Below are 25,234 nucleotides of genomic sequence, written 5' to 3'. Positions count from 1 at the left end.
AATGCAATCAAAACCATCAAATATTAATAAGTAATCAGTAACCTTTCCAATAATCAGGAAAGAACTCATAACAAGAAAGTCTAAATAGTATTTGTAAGAACAATGTAAAGAAAGGGTATTATTCCTAATTTCCGAGGATGCTGGGCACTGCATGGTAATCAATGTATTAACAATATGAAAGGAAAAAAGCTGAGAAAAACATTACTGCATATATAAACCAAAAAAGGTACTTGATAATTAAGAAGTTGTGAAGAAGTGTTATTTTAAGTATTTCCTTTGGTACTGTCATATTCTTTACTGTACTGGCATGTTGCTTTTTCATCTTACATAGTGGTTTGCTATATGGTGGACTAACACAAAGCATCATTCCCTGAGCAGAAAATATATCAACCTTATTTTCTGCAGGTGTAGAATTCAATGTTCATGAGTTCTGAATATATCTTTTGACAGACTGAGAAGACCCAATGCTAAACCCATTTTATGCATACACACACATCACAAGAAACAGACACATTAACATCATGATAACCTGTTGAAAACAAATTTATCAGCAAAGGATTAAAGTGGGTACATATTTCTCAGTTGCTTCCTTTTTGTTGTTGTTGCTGACAAGTTCTTCTTGCATCAGCAAATCTACATCATTAACTGGTGAATGACCTGGCGTTTAAGGTACCTAATCTCCAAAACACTTGTAGCAAGATATTCTTTCAAAGACATTTGTAACAAATAATGTAACCAGACAACCCCAAAGGGTATCTAGTCCAGTATCAAGTAAACTAAATTAAAGCATTAACTAGCCTTTTTGCTTCGCCAGTTGAACAGCAGTTAGCAGCTCCTCGCTTAGTGGAAATACAGCAACTATCCCACGTTTTACTCTTCAACCCTGGTAAAACTGAGCTGCTGTGATTACAGAGCAAATGGCTGTTTAGACACATCCACTACTACTTTGCTATCTCTATTAAAATATACAACTGGAACATAGTTTTAGAAAATGGTCTAGATCTGTAATGATAAATGTAAAAAGATTTTGCAGGAGGCTGAACATCTAGTCACAAATAACGGTAGATGTGTTACAAGTGGAAGCTAGGAGGAAGAACAACCTAATTCAGGGAAATCCTTGCTACTGTTCGTCTCTAACTCATGGCCATGGAAGGAGTTTCCTGGTATAATATTCTTCGTACCTTTTTTTAAATTTCTCTTACGCAAGGACATGCAAACTTACAATCCAGCTTTGTACACAATCTATATATTACTGATAGCAGAAGAACTATGTAAGTTTTTTGTTCTTTTTTTAAGGAATGGACTGAAATTGGTTTTGGTTTATCTTTGTTATTAGTTTCTATTAGAAAAAAGTATAAAAGTATTAGGTCTCCAAGTTATGCTTAAAATTTAAATTTGGGCACAACACAAATGACACTACAAAACAAATTTTAAAGAACACCAAAAAACCATATCCAGTGACATATCATGTGAGTCAAAAATAACCATAAGAATTGAAAATTCCTTCTTTATATACTCATATCTATTATTTAATGCCTTACTAGCATACACTTGTAGCCCATGGAGCTTCAGAAAGAACCCTATTAGTTCTGACTGAAAAGTTCTCCTGGTGCCCACACGTACAGCTGCCGAGGAGGCAGCATCCCCAAGAGCAGCCTACGTGGCTGCTTTTGACCTTATGAGCTTACAGTGTCCTCAGCTGTCTAGACAGGCTGGCTGTTTAGACAGCCAACCATGAAAATATACTACAAAGAAGGGTGAGCTATTCTTAGACTCGTGTTTACTTCTGGAGGAGAAACACTCTCGCAAAGGCTCCAGCTGGCTGAAGAGGGGATAGTGCAGGGTGACCTTCTGCTGTGAGCAAACCACATGCAAGAGGAAGCAAAATAACTCAGCTTCAGCATATATTAAGGTGCTTGACAAGGCAGCACAAGCATTTGCACAAGCACAAGCATGCATTTGCATGTTTCAATAGCACTGTTTACTGTGATCAGAGTAAGATGACAGCTGTATGACAGCACTATATATGACTGCTGCGTCTTCCCATTGCAACTGCACCCTCTTGTATGCCAAACAATAAAAATAAAAAAAATAAATGTAATGTGTAGGAAGTGTGAACTTGTCTATTCTTTCAGTCTACATGCATACTTCTCAGTCTGGAGTTCGTGTTCATTATCATCCAGGGAACAGCAGGTACATCGAGATGTTCTAAGTCACACTAACAGCTACGCACTACCTGGAAAACCTGCTCTACCTACAACTGTGCCTTTTGCAGGGTCAGATAACTAATGGACCCCAACAGGGACACGCTCTTAAAAATACAGAAAGCTGGAACTGGATCAATTGATGTATCCAAACTGAAACACTTGTATAATAACAGATGCAAAAAACCTCAATCAACAATAAAATAAGTGCCTTTATTCCATTTTTCTCCCCAACCTGAACTACTGTAACACATAATAGCTAAACTATAGGTTTTCCAAAATGATATAATCTGAAGAAAAAGGCAAAGAATAGGCTACACTTTGCCCTAATTAATGAAAAAATTCGCTATTATGTTCTTGCAAGTAGTTTGAGAACCCTTTTCAAAAAGAATACATAATATATGTGATATTTGTTTTACCATCCTTTTTTCCTACCCAACCCACCCAAAAAAGTAATTCTTAACAAATTCTTAAATAACGGATAGAAATAAAACAGATAACTAGAAGAGGGTCTTTCTTTTCTCCCCAACAAAAGATGAAATAAATCTCAATGGAATCTCCAAGCCCTGTGGGAAACATAAAGGCACAAAGACTGAACCAGCACTGTTTAGTCTTCACATATTTGGAAGATGATAAATGTCCTCTGAAATGTTCTACAAACCTAAGGAATATATATTACTGTACAAAATTTCTAAAAAGGAAAAATAAAAAATATATACTATTATTAGATTAACAATCTTTATTCTTGCCATATATACTTATTTTGCAGGGTTAAGATGACAATCTATGGATAAGTTAGCAAGACTAAGCTTACTGTAAAGGTACACAGACATACACTGGAATCATCTGCTCAGCATACAAATTTCCTCATCAATAATGATTTACTGAAATCTTTTTTTTCCAACATTACCAGTTGTCAGGCACTATCATGTTTCAGCCTGGGTGATTTATTCCTAGCTGTGTGGAACTAATTATTTTGCCTTCCAGCCCTGAAGCACGGGAGCAGAGGCAAGAGAAGTTTCCTCTGGCATCCTGTTCCAAAGGCAAGGAAGCATTCTACTTTTTGCAAATACAAATCCCATCGAAACCCCCAAGCAACTGCGTATTAAAAAACAGCCCCAGGATTTAAACAAGACACACCTAGTTTAATACCTATCAAGGCCGCTAGATTCCCAAATTCCTCTAGTTAGAGGTTACTAGTAGATCCTTCGTATCACGCTTCAACCAAGAAATCCTTCTGTAGAACCATCGTCAGCCCGAGGGTATGTGTAAACTGAACACTTGGAAAACAATTTCTATTGTACCAGTGATCAGTACTACCACTGAAGTGGATCTGTGAACTGGTCATTCAATCTCTTTTTTTCTGTCATCCTGCTATTGGAAAAGAACCTTCTTCATCCTTCAAAATATTTGTTTTTAATCAAAGATCAACACTTTGCAATGATAACGTTTTTCATCACCTGGGTTGTAACAAAATTAACTGCATTTATGTTTCCTTTGCCACTTTCAATTTTCTTCTTGCTATCTGTTTGACTTGCAAAAGGAATAAAGTAGTGAAAGAAAAAAAAATTAAAGTGGTAAAAGGCCCTTTAACTTAGTACTTCTGAGACAATAAGTAAAAAGTGAAACTATTGCTTAGAAATATGAAGATCCAATAATGTTTGGACATATTTTAAAAATTCAAAGTGACTATTTAAAATTCAAAATATTTTTCAACTTGAGAAAGTTCATTGTATATTCCACTGTTTGTGTGTATCTCCAATACGTAGTAACTAGCTGTATGACCTGCAGACAAATCTGCCACTGTACTTTTTTCTATAAACAGGTGAAAACGCCTTTGCTTATACTCTGCACTTGACTTCCCCAGTGCAGCTCCACAGATTTGATCAGTAACATGACATCTTCATCATAATATACACCAAATATACAGAAGACAATCAATTTAACACTCTATAATATTCCTTGATTGTATTACAAGAGCAGATGCACAAAGGAGTATCTGATGGTACTGCTAAGCCTCACACTTTTTCAATCCGGTGGAAGCAGTACTGTAAAAAGGATCTAAATCATCAGGTGGGTTGAGAGGTTTTCTGTTTTATTCCCATGGCATAGCTATCCAACTAACCAAAAACTTCACATAAGCTGTGAGCTTTCCAAACAGTTCTTCCTTGGTTTTGTAAAGGCACTATTGGTCACATCAGCTCCAGGGTCAATGACTACAAGGAGATGATGGCTTCTCATTGATCACAGGCAGAGGTGATTTTGTCCATGTCAGGAATATTAACATGAAGACAAAAAAAAGCTATTGTGGAAGAGAGAGTGGGCGAGTAAGCAGGTATGTGATGACAGAACAGCTACATTCTGTCTAGTTGGAGACATGCCACTCCCTTCAGTGTAAAAATACTAATAACATGATAAAATCATGATAGCCTGCAGTCATACTTGGTTTTGCTAGAATCCCACAGTACTTGAGAAGCTGAGAAAGATGGGTTTGCATCAAAATCAGGATGAGAACATGACAGAATAGACGTGATCACATTGTTGTATGTGACATAATAAAAAAATTGCTTCAGAAGACATCATTTACTCTAGATTGAGATTGATCTGAATTCAAGAAATTTTGTTCCTAAAATGTATTAATGAGAGGTCACCTTAAGTCCTGAGGGATTGTTCAAGAAAGCTATACTACCAGATTTGTGAATATTACTGTGTTTCTAAAATTCATATTTTGGAGACCATAATGAAAACCTATAAGCAGATATTACTGGTCAGTTTTATAAGACTAAGCTCCAGTTTTATAAATATCACACTGAACACCTCATCATTATAACTGTCTTTATATTGCAGATCTTGCAAAAGGACTTCATGCAGGACTGCAAGTCCTGCATGAATTGCAAAAATCTATGTTTAATTTAGCGTTAACAAATTCCGGGGCAGGGCGGAGGGAAGTATAGCTCACCATTGCATGGATGAAAGCAAAATTTGATCTTTTGTATGTGTGTTGGCTCCACTTGAACCTCCAATATCAGGTGTTGCTTTTAAAGTCCCCAGTGAAATAAGGTCTGTCACATGAGTGAATATCATATTACTGTATTGAATCAATTAGACTGAAAGTAATGTTCTTGCTATTAATTTTAAAGGTTAAATTCCCAAGAGTAGCAACAATGTGCTGAAGCTGAATGAATGCTAAAGCTTCAGGCATACCATGTCTTGTTGCAAGGGTGAGATTTTTAAGTTGTTCTGAAGTTCAGGATAGATCAAAACAATTTCCCTTTTTTCAGTAACATTTTGGCAAACACAAGTCAGAGTTCCTTACAAAGTCCAGCTGCATTCAGTATGCTCTTTTTACTTTATGATTCAACCAATTGATATAAATAAGGTTAAACTGTTGTTAAGTTATAGTCAGAGATTCTTGCTCTTGAATCATGAATCAAGTAGTTTTCGTATCAATTCATTTTGTAAAGTTTGTTAAGCATAAAGTAAATTGAAGACACTATGAAATGCTAGATACTAGTGGTGGTCTCTCTCTCTCTTAAAGAACTTAGAATTCTGGAGTCCCAGTTAACACTTCAGTGTAGAGATGGCAAACTGTTCAGTTAAGGGGTAAACATCTGTTCAGTTTACATTAATTTTGCTACCCAATAAAGACAAGATTAATGTTTCTTTTGCCTCCCAAGAAAGTTTTCTTCTTTTTATTGCTGTTCTACTTCAGTGCTTAACTGGAACACTACTGTCTTTGCAACATCACATTGGAACATTGTTGTGTACTTCGGAAATGCCCTGATACTGCTGAACCTAAATAGTGGGATTCTTGAACACCTTGAACCGCTATGGAGAATCTTATACCAGGAGACTCCTTCAGTGGCCATGGGCTACAGAGAAACATACAGTTGTCTTAAGAAAGAGACCCAAGCTAGAGGGGGTGGGAAGGGCATGGAAAAGGGCAGAACAAAAAGAGAATTTGAGATGGGGAAACTCCATCATAGTGGTACATCTTACACAGTCATATTTATCGACTGCTACTCAGGTCCAGTTAAAATTCAGAATAGCTCCCATAGAAAAGAAAAAATTTGCTTGCTTTTTCAGAAGATAAAATCTTTTTGTCATTTTTACTCTCATGATCTCCAATCTGCAAAAAGACCTTTGAAATTAGCATGAAGTTCTACAGTGTTTAGTTTTACAAATAAAGCATTTTGTTGCTATGCAGCTTACAAAGCACAAATAATTTATCATTGTGATTTCTACCTAAAATAAAACCTTAATTGTCAAATAAATGTATGGACCACAAACAGGCACATTGCTACTGCTTCAGAAGGAAGAAACTTGCACACAGCGAAAACAAAGCTTAAAAAGATATCTAAAAATTGTAGGACAACTAATGTAACTAATGCTTTATTCTTGACCTAACTTTGCATGCACACTTACGCAACAAGGTTCACTTGAGGAAAGAATGGTATGCAGGAAAAAGCGCTGCTACAACAAAAATTGACTTAACTTGTATAGACAGTTAATTATTTTGTACCTTTGGGGAGGGAACAACAAATAATTGACACTGATCCAAAAGACTATTCTCTTTCCAGTGCTTTTTTATACAAAGGTGCTTTGCAAGTAGATTTATATCAGCCAGAAAAATAGTTCAGCTATGTTTACATAAATAATCTCAAAGGACATTTCCATCCCTTTGTTTCCTTTTGTCCTCCTTTCCTTTGCATACCTAATCATCCTCTGGTAGCACCAATTTGCTGACAGATCCCTGCAAAGTAGAACTAACAAGAACAGTCAACATAAACTATATTGTAATTACAGTATCTTCCAAATAGTAAAGAACTTTTTCTGTACTGTTGTATTCCCTATAACAAAAAGTATTTAAACCAGATGTTTCAAATCATATTCTCAGAATATTACTATCATGTTTACAATCCTTCTGTCCTGCTAGTAAATAGCCTGAATTTCCTTCAGGCCTTCTAACATAATCCTATCGCTAAAGTTTGCTGTTTCTGAAAACTGATCCTGAGAGGCATTTTCCTTACAAGCATCTAAGGAGACTCCAGTATAATCCAAGTCAGGAGAAAAAAAAAAAGGAAAAAAAATCCCAAAATTAGGACCCAAGACTGAAGATTGATTTTTGAGTTGGTAAATGACCTGAAATTCACATTTTCAGGGAAGCCAATGTATATGTTCTTAAGCATTGTCTCAGTTCCAAAGCATCTGCCTAGAAAAAATTATGCATTAGCAATGACTCGCATCCTTAGACAGCTGTAAAACAGTTAAATTTAGTTAAGAAATTGCTTCATTCTGAGAATGTTCAATAATATCAATAGCCTAACCCACTCAAAAGCAGAGTCTTTGAATTGTAAAATCCTATTATGGACACTGGCCAATACAAGAAAGGGTTTTGAAGTGAGGGGTGCAGAGGGAGGCACTCTTTCCAACCTGCTCATACTGGTTATGTCTCAAAGCACACAGGTTTTAATATGAATGGACAATACTTTATGTAAAATGCAAATTAAATAACAAAAGTATAAAAGCTGTTCATAAGAGATTTGTTTCAGCAATATGTGAGCCAGTTGGTTAAGTACATATGGTTAATTACATAATCCATAAAAAAAAAAAATCTCTGTCACTGGTTTATCTTAAAAGCTTCACTGGGTGACCCCTTGTTCTTGCTGGTATTCATCGGCTAAGAGAATGTATCACAGAATTACAGAATCACAGAATCAGCCAGGTTGGAAGTGACCTCAGGGATCATCGAGTCCAACCGTTGCCCTGACACCACCCTGCCAACTAGATCATGGCACTAAGTGCCATGTCCAGTCTTTTCTTAAACACATCCAGAGATGGTGACTCCACCACCTCTCTGGGCAGCCCATTCCAATGTCTAATAACCCTTTCTGAAAAGAAATTCTTCCTAATGTCCAACCTGAACCTCCCCTGGCGAAGCTTGAGGCTGTGTCCTCTTGTCCTATCGCTAGTTGCCCGGGAGAAGAGGCCAACTCCCACTTCACTACAACCTCCCTTCAGGTTGCAATCTTTCAAGCTTTATCCATTATCCACCACCAACAAGATTTCAACCCGGGTTGTTTGTTAAGACAATTTGTTGGTTCCAAGTTGAGTGTAATACTTCCATTCACCCAAGTAATTCAAAACAGAACACTGCTTTCATAAATAGTAAAACAAATTCATTTAGACTCTGCTTCTCCTCTTCAATGAAACACTAAGTTTATATATTATTCATTTACTTCATATATGTTAAAATGTCACTTATACTGAGAACCATAATTGAAATCATCTGGTAATTTATTTCACAATCTAATTATGGATTATATCCATTTTGTTGAAATCATGGCCTAATCATGCAGAATAACATCACGCTAATTCTCCTTTCAGCTGTGTCTTGACACTGTGAACCAATCTCTGTGACTCTGCTTTCTAAAGTTTTACTCCTAAGACTTACTAAATAGAAATGGATTAAAAAACCCAACTATTTTGGGGACATTTGCTCATTCCTGTTCCAAGTCTCAGAAAAGACTTTGACAATAAATGTGCACAGATTTGATTTAGGAAAGTTCATTACAGAAAAAATACAAATACTATAATTTGGAGTATTTTCATATTGATGGTTCCCAAATGATCAAAATAAGGAAAACCAAAACTACTTCATTGTGAAAGGCTGATGAAACAAGGGACAAAATTGGAACCAGTAAATGTTAACTTATATCTGATATTCTGTTTTGTAAGAAGCAGAATAAAACTAAGAAGTTGCGACATTGCTTTTAGAATAGCTCAAGCCTCACAAGGTTATATAAAATTTTAAAAGTGTCAAGTGAAAAACTTACTCTTATGAATTAAACTTCTTTACTTGGATAAACCAAGTACAGTGTTTCATTGATTATTATTGTGAAATAAACACTCTTCATTCTAAGGCAACTTGATCTCATATACTCAGGAACAGTGATGCTATTTTCCTGACTTGCTTTAGATTTTGATTTTGGTTCTACACAGAGTAAGGATACCATAACTACTGACACATACCTACTTAGATACATACACAGTATAGTGCTACACATCACACTCTCATTACAGAAAAAAGGGTGACAAGAAAAGACATGAAGAAAGGAAAGGCTGAACTCATCACAGCACTGCGATATCCAAGAAAGGAAATCAGGGAGCAGAAAAGACCAAACACTGAGGCAGACCAATGGACAGGATGGAAAGATGGGATTTAATGTTGACTATAAAGGAAATCCTCACAGCAAACTAAACTCCATTTACAACATCATTTAGGATCACTCAAGCAGAAGCCTGTACAACTTGAACGAAGATTTTAAATGAGATTTAGATTCAGACACTGAATTACTTTGTCCAAATCACTGATTTATTAAAATGATCAAAGAAATACTGTAAGGTAAAACTGCCCTAAACCAGAGGGGAGAGCTCTGAAAAGGAGGAATGCTTCTAATCCCAGTGTAAAACATGCCCAGTCAACTGTGATTGTCCCATTTCATTCTCCTAGAAAGGATACAGAGTGATGAACAGGAAGGGATTAGGAAGTCATACTGTAAATACTAAACACACAAGAATGTGTATGTGTGTACTCCTCAGTATTTAGCTACCACTGCTCTTAGAGAATTACTTCAAAACACACAGTGATAGGTGACAAAATATCAAACTCTCAAATAAAATTCTTTCAAGGCCCACGCTCAAAAAAAATATGACTTTAAGAACGCAATGTATTTATCATCATTTACTTACCCAGTTAGTACCATCATTTGATTATATCCTTTCCCATTTTACACCATAAACTGCTTTAGGCAAATCAACACTCCAATCTCTACTGAAAATAAAGGCTGGAAGGGACAGAGAGTGGTCCTCTTTATCCAGAAGTTCTGTGTTTAAAACTGTCCTCCATCCATCTTTGCGAGAAGGTCTGTAAGCCCTTCATCATGCAGAGGAGCACCCTAATTCTCAAATGCATGGTATTCTGGGACAAGGTGTTCGTAGTTTCTCCTGGTGACACTACGCCTTACTGACCAGTTTTCTTATCCTTTGGATAAGTGAAATCACAGGCTTGAAAGCTATTCATATACTTGTGCCTTATGACAGTCCTAATGACTGTCTAAATATTGTGCAGAGACCCACCTCAGAAGACTGTCTAGCCTAGTGGATTCAACATTCACTCTCGAATGCAGGAAATCATTGATTTAAACTGAAAAATTACTCCTTCCTTCTTCTAGTGAAGATCCCGAAGTTGGCTAATGCAATCACTAATGTCTGTTCCAGACACAGCTCAGACAATCCCCCCAGGGGCAGAAAACGCTGGACGCCTGTTGACCAAAGCATTGGAAATTGTGAAGTCTTGCAACCCAGAGAGCAATGAAAAGCTATGTGAGGAAGACTGATGTAAGCAACCTCACAAATGGCATACGCCCTTGCTTTTCCTGCCTCTTCAATCATAGTGAACTTTGTATTTGTCTAGTATGACAGTGAATACACCAACAAAGCTTATGAGCTTTATCTTGCCAGAAAAACTACACGTTTAATTTATAATGAAGCCAAGAGGCCCCACGGTTGGCTGTTTTCCCAGATCCCTTCAAGAAACCAGAATTTGTCAGTCCCACTACCTATGAGTAATGTTTCGTCTTGCCAATCAAGAGGTTATCTCAAGGCACAAGAAGGACATAATATTAAAATGACTGGTCCTCTTTGAGGGATACTAAAAAAAAAAAGATTCCTTCCATATATGTCAGATTTGCTGAATTGTGGTTTCAGTTTTTGGAATGCTGGAGAACAGATAATACCAGAAACTCCAACAGAGTTTTCTTGTAACTTTGCTATTGCTATCAATCTTATGTGACACTATTACAGCAATGTGTATCAGTTTAAAACCCAACATTAGCCAGCTACAATAGCTGAACTGCAGAACTAACATCGTTAACCTCACAGTCCTGTTTTCCTTCTTCATTTGAAACTACTTATCTAAAAGGAGGAGTCGATGTTCATTACTTCAGAAAAAAAAATCAAGTACTTTAGTTTCTAAAGGCAACTGGCAAGATTCTTTAATAACATCAATAAAAATTGAGAGAATGTTCCTTACATTACTAGATCTCAAAATAAGAAATTGGCTTGCTATCTTTTGCACACATCAGACCATTTGATTTTTTAAAAGAATATTACCATACATCTGGGAATATAGGTACATATGCTACATATGATCCAGATGTTTTTATTTGTGTTGTAGTATCCCATAACACTGTAAGCAAAAGAGGGTGCTTTATATAAAAATAAAGCAGCATATTTTCCATCTACAAATTCTAATTTATAATATAGCCAGGCATAAAAATTTATTTCGAATCCAGTAGGTTCCTCTAACATAGCTGCTGCGTTGGTAGCCATAACTGTGTACTAAAAATTACTGTAATAGCATAAAATTCATTTGGTGTAAAATCAATTTTTCAAATTTAACTTATGCCTCCTCCACATGTCCCACATAATTTACTAAACAATCTTCAAGAACATCTTGAGTAAATTCACTCACAGATTTCACTGCTCTGAAGTTTAATAAAAGTGATTCTTATGCAACCTTATTCAAAAGCAGCCTGGACATGGTCCTAAGCAACCCAACCAGCTCTGGGTAGCCCTGCTTGAGCAGGGTGGTTGGACAAGACGATCTATCTCCAGAGGTCTCTTCCAACCTCAACCATTCACATGATTCTGTGAAAACAATTTGCCATAAAATTATAAATGCACTGAAAAAAGACCCTTAGGAATAGAAAGTCTCATGCTTCATCTATTGATGTTCAATGCAAAAACATCTTACCGTGTTCTTCAGCAGCAGAAGTCTGTTCTTAAGACAACTGTACTAAGTCTCCCACTTATGGTTTAATGACATAAAGCAATTCACACTGCTCACTATAGTGCCAAGAATGCCCTGGAGGCAATTTATTGTTTTCAATAACTAAGCATGAAGTATCCAACAGCCAAAAGGGAATTTCACCAATTAATACAAGTGATCATGTACTGTTTATTACAACCTAAACAAGACACCTGTTACTATAGGCTATGAACTCACTGGTGAGGGCCATAGCAGGACCCAACTCAGAGCTGTGAAATGCGTGCTCCTTTGAAAACCAAAAGCCCTTACGATGAGAATGCTGGAGTGCACTTCAAGCTACAAGGTATCTGCCATGACTGATCTGGATTAGGCAAGAAGATCAAAAGTATATTCCTTGGGTGATGCCCCTGGAGAATACACTGTCACCTCTACCAGCACCTGTAAACTATGGACTGCCACTGAAAATAATGCCTGAAGCTACGCTTGTGGACCTTTTAGGACCCATATACCAAATCAGAAAAATGTGTGTTATTATATGGCTCAGAAAGATTCAAAATGATCAAATCTCATGAGCTAAAGCCTCTCCTGAGAGGGAAGGGATCTTGCTGACACTAAACCTGAAGTTGCTGTAATAAACTCTAAGATCTGTATGGTAATCAGCCTCCTTTAAAATTAAACTAGCAAAGGGCTAATAATGTCTTATTAGCTCTACATTCATAAAAGAAAAGAAAAAGACACACTGTGCCATCTGAGCTGGGCTCAAATGGGCATTTAGAGCAGAGTAACTGCTCTAAAAAGTCTCAGTGGATTCTCAGAGAAGTGGAAAGTCAAAAAGGAAAGGTAAGGAACCTATTTTCAAATTGGTCATGGCTCACTGTAAAATGAAAATAAATTCTGTGTTGTATCCTCATTTCCCATGTGGAAATTAAACAACTAACCTCCTTGCTGAATGGCAGAAATTAAAAATCTCGCAGGATAATTATGATGAATTTGAACTCACATAATGAAGCCTCTCCAGTTGTCTTTGGCGCTTTCATTGCTACCACAAGATTTTATCTAGTGGTATTTTGACAGAGATAAAGGATTAAAAGCTTGTCTCATTTTTCTTGTTATTACTCTAACTGAAGATAATACCTCTATCTAAAAATCCTATCCTACATGGTAAAGCAATTCTGAGAGGATATTCCTGGAAAGAGAAGGGACTCCAGCATCTTAGAGACACAGAGCAATAAATTAAGACAGACCAGCTTCTGGAAATTTCTAAAAACCAAAAATTTCAACTTTGCTGTTATGTTCAGTAGTAGTCAGCAAGCCTGTAACAGAAAGGCTTGAATAAAAGAAAAAGCAGCAGCAGAAGAGGTCTGGTATCCCTTCAGGGACACAGAGGTACAAGTCCCCCATGCCCCTCCAGGACACATCTTTGAGGTCACGTCTGTCAGTTTTAATAAAGAAGCTGGCACAAACCTGTGGGGACTTTAGGTCTTTTTTGTGGTGTTTGAAATCTCTGAACTGGGTTTGGAACCAGTTCACTGCCATGCCTTGAGACCTGGAGTAAAAGGAGCAGGAGCGTGGCTTTTTCTGACAGAGAGAGATATTTACAGAAATACTCTTGTATTTGCACTGCTGGTTAAGCCACAGAGTTCCTGAAGAAAAGTAGCTATTTCATCAGTTCTAGCTGAGCAGAAAGCCCAGCATATCTTCCTTCTACCTCCCTGCAGAAGCTGGGCTGATGAGCAGACCAATATGATCCTGGAGCACTGTACAGTGCTTCTCCTTAAATGTCCATGATTGAAGCACGTAAAAAGCACAGAATAAGCTTGCCCAGAGGTATATTACAGAGGCAAAATATTATCCAGTCTTAAATAAGAGGGCATATGCTCACCCACTTTGCAAATGTACACGCAGAGCAACTCTGTTGGGACAGTCTTACTTTGTTCTTTTCTGTATAGTTTGCACAATCAGAGACTCAGACACACACTGCAGGTTTGAACAGGCCATCGCGTACGGTGCTAATAACACAGGATTTTTAAGCACTAAGTGTCGTCTTAGAGAGTCTCAAAGGGATAGCTAAAAGTCCATCCTGCATTTTATCAGTTCTCAGAAAACCATATATTCGTTCATCTGGCAGACAAGTTCAAGGTCACACCAGGGAAGATGAAACTACCATAAACTGAATTAAATGTTTGAAAATACAGTTCCTTTGTGCTCTCTCCTGTCTTCAGAGTTGGAGCAGAAGAGCTGCCAGGAAGTAAATCTGCTTCATGGATGAGAGAATGGAAAGAAAGTAATCTTTAAAGTACAAACACTGAACTTCAAAAGTTACGAATACTAAACCAACACTGTTGTACTATGATCACTACCGATTTTAAACAACTGAGTTATATATACCATTTGCAGTCCCTCTCTCCTGCCACGCAGTATTTCTTATCACGAAGCATAAGATTTTTATGTTGATTTCTAAGCTTTTTGAAAAGCAGAGGGCATTTATTTCCTCTGGAAAAGGACAATGTTTCTTATCCAAAAGAGCAGGAAAATTGCATTTGGAGTCTTCCCAAATACTAGCTAAATAACTAACATCAGCACATCCACAAAAAAAAAATCTGTGTTCTTCTTTTACTTTATCACAGGTCAATTATCACGTAGTGCGTGGGGAGCCGCCAAAAAACACCGCTATGTTCAGACACTAAAACTTGCATTTTATTTGCCTGCAGCTGTGTTGCACAATGAAGGGAGTGCTAACCCCCCTCCCCAAGACAAAACATGACCTCCCCACAAAGCAAGGCATGATTGATTCACTGCTTTTTTTTTCTTTCACGGTAACTGTTACTTATCTTTTGTCCCAAATGCTATTTCTCTAAAATGCTCTGATTACAGTGTATTGATTTTTTCTTTTTTTCTATTCCTTTTCATCCTGGTCTACCAGCACAGATAGTCAGATGTGGCAAAGAGAATAATAAAGCACAATTTAATGTTTTTCAGGTTCAGATTTCAAATTTGACCAGCATGGTCCCTATTTTATTTTCTGAGATTCTCCCCTTGCCTGAAGTTCTACCAACTTAAAATGAGATTTTATGCAAGATTTATTTTCAATGAAATGAAAAAAAAATCCTGAAGTTCTATAAAACTAAGTTTTTGCATCAATTTTTCAGACATAAAGCTAAAACTAATTTCAGTAGTCTCCAAATTTCTAGCATTTGCCCTATTTCTATTGTCTCAAATAAAGGTGCTACCAAGCAGCATCACTGTAGGAGCTTAGAACTGGAAAGATTCGAGAATTTAAAATGTGAAGCATGTGGTTTCCTCAGCAACCTGGCACATGTATTTTGGTGCCTACTGGGTATCAGTAGTGATGCCAATTGTCATGTTAATTTTTCAGATCTTTGTTGCTCATAATATACTTCTGTGTCTTTTATTTGATCTCTAATCAGCCAGTAAACTTTCACTGCTTTCTTCATCTGGATTTTAGAATGACCAAAAAGTATACTTTCTAGTTCATCACCTTTAATCAATACAACAATGATACTAATAGTTCATAAAACAAACTATGCAGTAGTCTGTGTCAATGAATCCAAACAGAGACCCAATAGTAATGGGTGCATTTTAAATAATTTCTGTTTCAACAACAGGTATTGTAGAAATTGAGTATAGCACAGTTTTGGGCACCACACCAAACAATTTCTTGTCAGTGTCATCAGAATAGGTGATTTACACATCTAAAACGGTCACAGAAAAAAAAAATTATGAACAGAAGCTCAAATGCCCAGCATAGCCACGTATCATTTGGCTATGGCTATACTACTAGTAGAGGTGATCTCTCTAAATTTCAATAGAAGTAAACAACTTTTCCTAAAGGGGTAAGTTATGAAAGTCGATTTTTCAATAAAGTCTTTCCTTTTCAACATCTTTATGGTTTTAGCTTTGTTACAAATCTTCTTTTTACACAGCATTAGAAAATATTAGTGTTCAAAATTTAGTTCATTAGAATACCAACTTCAAAAAAGTCCTCAAATCCGAGTATAAGCTGAGGGAAGAGTACCTGGTAAAAACTGACTGAATAGTATCTACTAATCTAATTCTTAATTTGGTTAAATTCCTTCAACATACCAGCACCTGTACCCCATACCTCCTCACAACTGCAAGCAGCAGTTATATGCTGCTGCCGCTTCCAAATATCCATAGAAAAACCTTTAACACTACACAAGGGGAAAAGCTTTTTTTGTACCACACACTTTTCAGTCTTTCACTGTATTCAATTAAAATGCATATGTACCACTTAAATCATGTTGATAAACTTAAAACAAACATTTAATATCAGATAACTAAGCCAGTAAAAAAAAAAATACATTATTTATGACCTCTGAAGAGACTTTAAACTGTACCTTCCAGATCTTCAACTAGAATACACAGATTAAAACCTGATCTATCTGAACATTCCAGTTTATAGTCAGAGGGAGGAATAAAAAGACTATTGTGCATGGAGGCAAAAGTTTAAAGGCTGCACCTTTTTTTTTACGGAAAATAAAATTCTGAACTGTCCTAGAAGGTCTGAAAGACAGCACTTGGATAAAGCAGAAAACAGGCTGTGCACTTTAGTAAGAAGGTGCACTCTGGAAATGCAAAAAAATAAAAAGTAAATCAGAGTTGACAAGTTTTAAGAGAAAAACATTTACACGAGAGAAGCTACAGGCTTCTAAAGTTCCAGGCAGAGGGCAGAAATAGTTATCTGTACAGTCAAAAAAGGACACAAATATATCAGATAAAAATGAGACCATAATTTTCTCTAGCTCCTGAAACAGATTTTGTGCAAGTTCTCATGACTTTTACAGTATATAGAGAAAATCAGACCTGTCCTTCCTTCGGCATTTTCTCTAGCTCTGCTTTTCTGTGCAAAAATGCTAAAGAGAACAAGAAAATGCAAAGCCCAATTATAGAAAAATCCCAAACCTAGTCTTAGATTCCAGCTCTGGAGAATCAATTAAAAATTCAGTTAAAGACATCAATCCTAAAACTTTAAAGGACTGAATTTGTCCTCATTTACCCCAGGCTATACAAAAAAAAATAAAAAGAATTCCATATTGCACCACAAATCTCAGATAAAAGTATTGTCAGCTGGATTCTCCATAAAAATATTCTAGGTTTGCTAGTTACAGAAACGGAAAAAATCAACTTCAGATTTAAAAACCTCACAATTTAACTGTTCATGTTAAAGGAAATGATTCCAACAACTTGAAGGCTGAAGCAAATTCAAATCTCTGCATGTGATTCTAGTTAGCAGCAGCAAAGAGATAGTTTTCTATAGATAGGTTACATGTTTCTTTGTTTAAAAACCTCAGACAGGTTTACAAAACAACTTAAATTGCAGTTTATTATGGTAGCGTTATCCTCTGTTGAGCTATCTAGGAGAACAAGACCTCAAAATCTTTACATCTAAAAGCTTGGGCCCTTACTTTCCAGTCTGAAGAGTCCAGGTACTTTCACTTGAAGGCAGCAGCAAACAAATGTCAAAAAATAGGACAGCCACATGAAGAGGCAAGATGAAACTGTTTTAATATGGATTACAGTGGTCTCAAGAAAACAAGTATAAAAAAATGAATAAGAAGAGAACCTTTAGCACTACCTGTAAATGAACCAATGAAAGATCATCCTAAAGAGTTAAGTGGAGCAAATAAGAAAACGTGAAAAAACAGTGTAAGAGTAAATGGAACTAAAACAACCTCACTGACATTCAACATTTACGCAAATGTCAGATTCCCCACTTCTCGGTTACACATTCAGCTGGGATCTCAATCAATGTTTGGAGTGTGCATGACCAATTTTGAAAACAAAGAGAACGCACAGCACAAAAATTAGAAATCTGCAAGTGTTTCTAAAAAGATGAACAGCCAAAAAATGAGACCATGAAAACTGGGAATTAGGGCTCTGTTGTAGAATTATTAATGACTTACTTATGGCTAAACTCCATGCCTGAACTTCCATTCCTGCATGATGTTTGCTGTAACAGAACTGAACATGACCTAAACACACATGATTCATAGCTATACACTAGAAGAAAAGGCATTGGCCAGGCATCAGAAATTAATCAATATTCTCAACTATTAAAATTACAAGAATTCCATAGAACTGCTTAAAGGTCTAGAAAAAAACTCACATTCACAGCCTAATACATTGAATACAAGCTTCAAGAGCAGCTTCTCTAAAAATACAGAGGAAAAAATATTTTGTAAATTAAAATTTATTGCGATACATACATTTTTCACTTTTTTACCATGTGTAGCAGCCGTTTGGGAAATACTGTGTGCAATTTGCAAACAATCATCCGTAATGACATTCTTTGCCCCTAGGACTCTATGCCCTTTAGGAAACCTCTCTAATTTCTCTGACAGGGTCTACCTTTTTTCTTATCCAGACCTCCCCATTTCACTGACAAGGTCATTTTCTTATCCAGAAATAGGATATGCAGCATAGTCTGAACCCCAATCATCTTATTCTAGTAGTCCCAAGAAATATTAAGTATGATAAAGAGCTTTTCTAATGCAAGCTATACAAGGTTCTTTCCTGAACTTTTCTCGGTAAGTTACAGAGGAATCATCATAATTGCTTCTACTGATAGAACCCCTCATTCATTTAGTACATACTGAAGACATAGTCACCAGTGCCCCTATGCTTCAAATCAGCACACTTTGTTAAGGTGGTGGGTGTGAAAGGAGGATTTTCCAGATGATGTGCCTTCCTACAAATACTTCAGTCATTGTTAATAGTGAAATGGAAGCAGAAGCAGCACATGCAACCCCTGAAAGGCAACAATCTCTGCTTTGAATTTTTGCCTAGTTTTTTTCTTCAAAACTTCAAACTGAAATTCATCATTCGCCATCTTCCCTATTACATGAATGGACTCAATCATTAATCTCCAAAATGTAACTTCTAGTTCAGACTTTTGACAGACTTAGAAATCGAGATGCATCAGAGACGTGTATCTGACTTACACTTCTACAATCTTACCTTCTTCTGAAGAACATTAACTTTGCGTTCCTTCACCTCTAACATGTCCTTGAGGTTCATGGGATCTCTCCTGCTGAGTCCCCTTCTCCTCTGCCATCTCCTGAATCTGCTTTGTCTTCTAATTCAGCATAGTCTCCTTCTCTTCCAGGCGTAATCGTAACGCATCCACCTAGATTCAGATATGCAGAAACATGCGGGTTTAGTTTAGCACTGAAGGAGAGAAATTTTAGAAAAGTTAGCCTAAACTTCCACAAGAGAGTGAGTACTGTCAAATTACAAATAGATTCACAGAAAAACTAAACATCCTTACTTTAAGACTTCAAACATACATAAGCTTCTGATAAAACAGTTATCACAAGTGGTAGGAACTAAACAGTAAAAAATAGTCAAATGTTTTATTCCCAAATTATATGAGACGAATGCTCCTTCTCGGAAAATCTCAAACTGTACTTCTGACAAACTTATCCTGTAAGATACAAGTCTGCAATTTATTTCCTCAAAGTGGAACCAACACAATGTGTTGTGAGAAGTTCTCTCATATATAGGAAAAACCGACCCCTTTATTTGAAACATCACTAATGTTCAGAGTATTTAAACATTCATTCTTAGTAGCAAACAGTCATTTTATATTCTAGGTTTTAATCAGAGTATTAGCTCAGCACTGGAGGTAATGAAAGCAGAGGTCTTTGCAGCCACTGCAGATCAAAACATAGTAAAGAGGGTTACCTTAGGACAGCTAAGAATATTTTGGCTTAAAAATAGCAACATAATAGTTTAAACGTACACATGCATCCTTCAGCAGGATGCAGTTTTATATTGAAGATAAATAAGGAACAAATGGCGCAGGGTGTTGTGGGTGCAATTTGGACCATAAACATACTTAGAGCTCCCATGCCTCAATAAGCTTAGAAACACATGGGAATTTATGGTATCCTAAAACTTCAAAAACTGCATGTGGAGGAGCTTTTGCTTTTCCTTCTGCATTTCTCTTACACAAATGAAACACAGAGCTCACAAGACAAAAGAAATGGGAGAGGAATCAGAGCTATCTGAATATAAATTTGATGAGAAGAAAAAGGTCACCACAGAGCACAGACTAATCTCAAAGACCATTGTGGAATACGAATCCAACACCACCAACCTGCCTCAAGATACCAAAAGAAACCCACTGACCCCTATCCACTCGGCATTCAGACAGAGCTCAAATCTGCCAGCTTGGCTGCTAATCTTATTTGACAGTACCAGATTTGGTTCCTGTTAGCTGAATCCATTACAGGACATCAGTCACACAGAGTAAACAGGGTGGATCAATGAATTTCTTGGTCCTTCTGCACAACACAGGCTAGCAGAGACATGAAGTGAAAAGATGACTTGGACACTCCAGCTACGGAAAGAATTTAGGTATGTCACTATGCTTACGGTGTATTTTGAGCAACATTCAGTTAATGTGCTATTCTAATTCCACTTTATTTCTATTTGCTAATGGAAAAGCTGCCTCTATGGCTCTATATTTACAGGTGTGTTGCACCCACAAAATCCTTTGCTGCTTTGTCTGATTCCTTTTACATGGAGCAATAAGCACTTGCCAGTGAGGAAAAGACCGGCCCTGCTCTCTCCATCAGCACTGCAGTCCCGCTGCCACCTCTACGTCAGGAGCCTTCTCACTTACACATACGTTATTAAAATCACATTCCTGACCTCTCACCCAGCAAGTGGGGCATGGAGTATATTCTGCAGTGATATTAGAGTACCAGGTACTACCCAAATATGATTTATAGGATTGCTAGTGTTTGTAATGAAAGGTTTAGCAGGTGGATCAGGTTTTGTCTTCTTTTTAAAACACACAGAATTATAGATTGATCAGGTATGTTCTTATCCTGATGTCTCTAATATTAAAGCTAAGAGTTACTTTCATTCATTCCTGAAGGGAAACCGAAAATCCCCCTCACAAGCAAATCCACATACTCTCAACAGTTATGTTGCAAAATATTTGACAGTCCAGATGCCTACATCACAGTATCAAGTGAAAAGAGAACATCTGCAAACAGAAATTTATCCCCAGAATGCTTTTCATTTTCTGATTGATTATTCTCTTTGAACTCTATATTAGCTTACGGTTTGGGGTAAATTGCATTCCTGGTTTTATTTGTGTGAGGTCCCTGCCTAGGAAACCACAAAAAACACTTTCAAGAATATTTTCAAAGGCTGGCAGGACACACAATCATCACCTTAGCACTATTCCTGGCAGAACACTGCACTTGTTTATTCATGTCAGCTCAGTTTATGTATGGCATCCTCCCACAGTGACAAGAATTGAGGTCTGTGGGAGTCAGGTGATGCCAACTTCAACAAAATCAGCTTAGGATTTTCTCTGCACATGGAAACGACTAGACAAACAGCTACTGAGGTGCTGACGCCCCTTCTCCCGACTTCTGCGTCTTGGATGGTATTGTCTTAACCCTGAGTTATCCTAACTGCTTTCACAGTAATAGACTGCCATGTCTTTAATTATGCAGGGCAAGTAAAATCTTACCGTACAGCTCAGGCAACTGCTAGTCCTTTGTATACAATGGGCTTGCTAACTTGACCTGCACGTACCATCCGATTTCCCATGAAGCTTTAGCAAAATAAGCACATTTGTTGCCACCATCAACACAATAGCCTTCCTAGGTACAGGTACAACAGGTACCTCTTTTCAGCTGGGTACCATACATAAGACTTAAATTTCTTCACTATTAAGAATCATGTATGAAAAAATGTGTTGGGAACCATTGATCTGTCTTCACAGAATTTTCCAGTAACAGTAAATAATAACCTATGACTCTGTTCTTAATATGTATAGCCATACATTAAGCATGTAGAATTCCAAATTTCTAAGAAAAACTAGAACAGTAGTAGCTCCAATGACTACTAGAATACACACAATAAATGACATAATATTTAATTTAAATTTATTCTTAAGCCTTTTAAAAAATCTTGGATTCTGTAATTAGATTAAAGTCTTAAAATATTCTCAACTTACAGCTTAGGGAAATCACTAAAATTTTCAAAAGTCCACAGTGTCAGTCACAACTGACTCAGGTGCTTGAGTCAATAGGACTTAGGTTGCACACATGTTTTTTCTCATTTTTACTGTCATCTCCACCATACAGCAGCTATCAGGGTATTATGACACCAGTGACTCCCATTTGGGTTTAGAAAGATGTCAGTGATGCTTAGAAAAAACAGTGCTCTACTCTTTTCCTGAGACTGAGTGATCCTTCCCATCTACTTGCTACTTGGCTGAACTACTGATTTAGATCAGTGAATCAAGCCATACTCCATTCAGTTCTATCAGAAGGTACAGCCTCCCCTATGTTATATCCAAGCCCTGATTTCTCTGTAACGGCAAAATTCAAAACCTTTATTCTTTGTTGGTATGACTACATTAATAGCAGCAAAAGGAACTGACAGAATATCAGTCCTGAAATATGTGTTTAGAGCTTGCTATGGTTTCTAACAAGTGCCAGCTACTTTTTAAAGTAGACATTGAAGTAATTCTATCTATGTCAGCACTCAGAATTCAAAGATAATTGAGAAATGCAGAGGAAGACATAAACTTATATTTGGCATGTGAGGTGAAATGTTGCTTTTATCCTACTATAGATACTGCTATTTGAAGTCTCCAAGTACCTGAAATGAGCACATTTTAAAAAGAATCAGTTTTGTGACATTTTATTACTATCTTGCAAACACATCATATAAACACAAAAAAGACTTAAGCTGTTTTCTTGATAGCATAGTCTGTAATTAAGACTTAAAAGCTATGTTTACTGACTGATTTTGAATGCAATGGTAGTTCATAAGACTTAATTCTCTATTTTTGACATTGATCTTTGTTATGAATTACATTAGAGTTGACTCTTCACCTTCTTATACAAATTGCAGCAATATCCAGTACGGTCTGTAGCAGAATTGAGAGTGAATTCTTTATGAACATATAGCCCCCAGTTGTCTGGACAACTAGGATTACATGACTACACCATGGAGCTGAAGCGTAGACACCTGGCTTTGTGCAGAGCCTGTTTGGGTCTTGCTAGGGTTATAAACCCAATACAGCAGAGATGTACTGCTTCCAGGGCCTGCTCAGGTCAGAAATCAGTTCAACTGTTCTTCCACAATCTCTGGCACATGGTATTAAATACCTGAACATGGTGAACTCAGTTCTGTGAGCTGAGCTTTATGTTTGCAGGTGTCAGCATAGGTCTTAATGTAGCTGGTGCTAACAAGTTTTGTTATCCTGTTTGCACGTTCCTCACTCAACATGATCCATTCCCTAACTGTCTCTGATTTGGGAGAGTCTACTATAGTTTCAAAATGCCAGTATAAGCCCCAATAAAGACAGACCCTTAGAGAATTTTATGTTCTACTGAGACTTTCAGAGCAAATAAAATACTTCCAGAGGACCAGATTAATTTTTCTAGTGAATATTAATCTGAATTTACCATATGGAACAGACCAATTACAAAACCATGCCAGCTCAGGCAGTATACAAAAATAAAGGGGAATGTTCTCACTGTTTAATTTAACCTCCCATTGAAGCCACATACTTTCTGGCACTGACCTAAGCTAAAGGGCTCACTGGGCAAAACATGAACTTTATATGAAGTCTTAATTCCAAAAAAAATATTGATTTATTTTTTGTTTTGTTACAAAGAGATTGTACATTTTTAGAGCTATTTTTAAAGGTTCCTTCACAAATTGAAAAGCTAACACAATATCCTCTCCACTCAAGAGCCTTCAAGATAAACACTCCACAAACAGCTCACTGTTCTTTGTACTTTTAGTATGGCAGGTGGCAAATCCATTTTTGAGATATTATACCAACATCTTTTCCCCACCTACCTGCAGTTTTCTTTAACAGAAGACTAAAAGGCAGAGGCTTATGAAGGTACGCTCTTTTCTCTCAAAATGTTTATTTAAATATGACTTTAAAATACCAATCCCCTATGAAGATGTCTGCCACTACATGACAGAAAATGTACCTCTCCCCCTCCTCATAACTCTATCAAGGTGTATAGACAGAAGCTAGTTATGTTTTAACATTGACCAGTCCTGTCAACAAGTGAGGCCAGGCAGGATCTCAGATTCCTACCCTATTCCCAGTGAAAACTGTTGTATAGAAAGATATCTTTTCCTTAAAAAAACCCAAATACATCACAGGATGCAACGACAAACATCTCAACGCTGTATTTTATCACGGTGTTTCAGCCTTACAGTTGAGAGGATCACTTGTGAAGACAGAAGAAAGGTAACTCTGTATGATGATTTAATTGTTGAGCTTTCTGTCAAGAACATCAGAAAGGATGAAAAAGGTGATTATCTTTCAAAAGGTATAAATATCTTCTTGTAATTACGTACAAATTCTCAGGAACATAAATGCATCATTCTAAATATTTAACTTACTCTGATACAATGGAATAGCCTGATAATCAACAATGCTTCCTATGTGTTCAATCCATACCAGATTGTTACATCTTACTGTGGAGAACATGCTAGATGGTATTGAATCCATTAAACCTATCATAAAAACATTATCCTAAAAAAGTATCATTAATGTTTTAACTCCACAGCAACTCCTTACTGAAAGACAGAAAATCATCTTGCACTGTTACTGCAGTATGTTTCACTTATGATATATGGAAGCAAACTGGTGAATAACCTAAAAGCAGTAAGTAGAAAATCCCTCTCTCTCCCCCTCCCCACTTGCCCCTTTCGGGCACTTTTTATTAGTAAAAAAAGACTCTGCATGTTTTGGAGGAAGAATTCAATTTGGTTTTGTATTGTGGTGCTATATAAGAATCTAATTTGGAAGAACTCAGTGAAGAACAAATTTTTTCAATGACTATTTGGTAATATTACAAGTTAGAGAATAGAATAATTTTCTATATTAAAAAACTACTTTGGCCTTCAGCTAAAATAAAATCAAAATATTTTGAATAACTATCAAGAATATCTATCAAAGTTATATAACAAAGTCTTTTTGTTTATAAATATCTTGTTTAAATTACATAATTTTGTTTGAATAAATATGTTTACTTACCATAACAACTGAAATTATGACCATCTACTGAAGTCTTAAATTGTTAATAAAGTACATTCTTTCAAGAACTTCATCTTGAGGGCAGAAAAGTACTGCTTTTTAGTATTTAAAAGTAAG

The 25,234-nt window shown here is 36.6% G+C and overlaps 1 protein-coding gene across 1 annotated transcript in view; it reads right to left on the bottom strand.

Annotated features, from left to right (window-relative positions):
• The window catches only part of ERC1 (ELKS/RAB6-interacting/CAST family member 1), a 310,530-nt gene that overhangs the window by 192,097 nt on the left and 93,199 nt on the right, over positions 1 to 25,234 (bottom strand). The window contains 2 exon segments of the mRNA XM_068401134.1: positions 19,036 to 19,089; positions 19,091 to 19,204. Coding sequence (XP_068257235.1) covers positions 19,036 to 19,089; positions 19,091 to 19,204 — 168 coding nt within the window.

This window comes from Nyctibius grandis, chromosome 5 (genome assembly GCF_013368605.1).
Source record: "Nyctibius grandis isolate bNycGra1 chromosome 5, bNycGra1.pri, whole genome shotgun sequence".
Classification (NCBI taxonomy): domain Eukaryota; kingdom Metazoa; phylum Chordata; class Aves; order Nyctibiiformes; family Nyctibiidae; genus Nyctibius; species Nyctibius grandis.
This window is presented reverse-complemented; position numbering and strand designations above follow the sequence as displayed.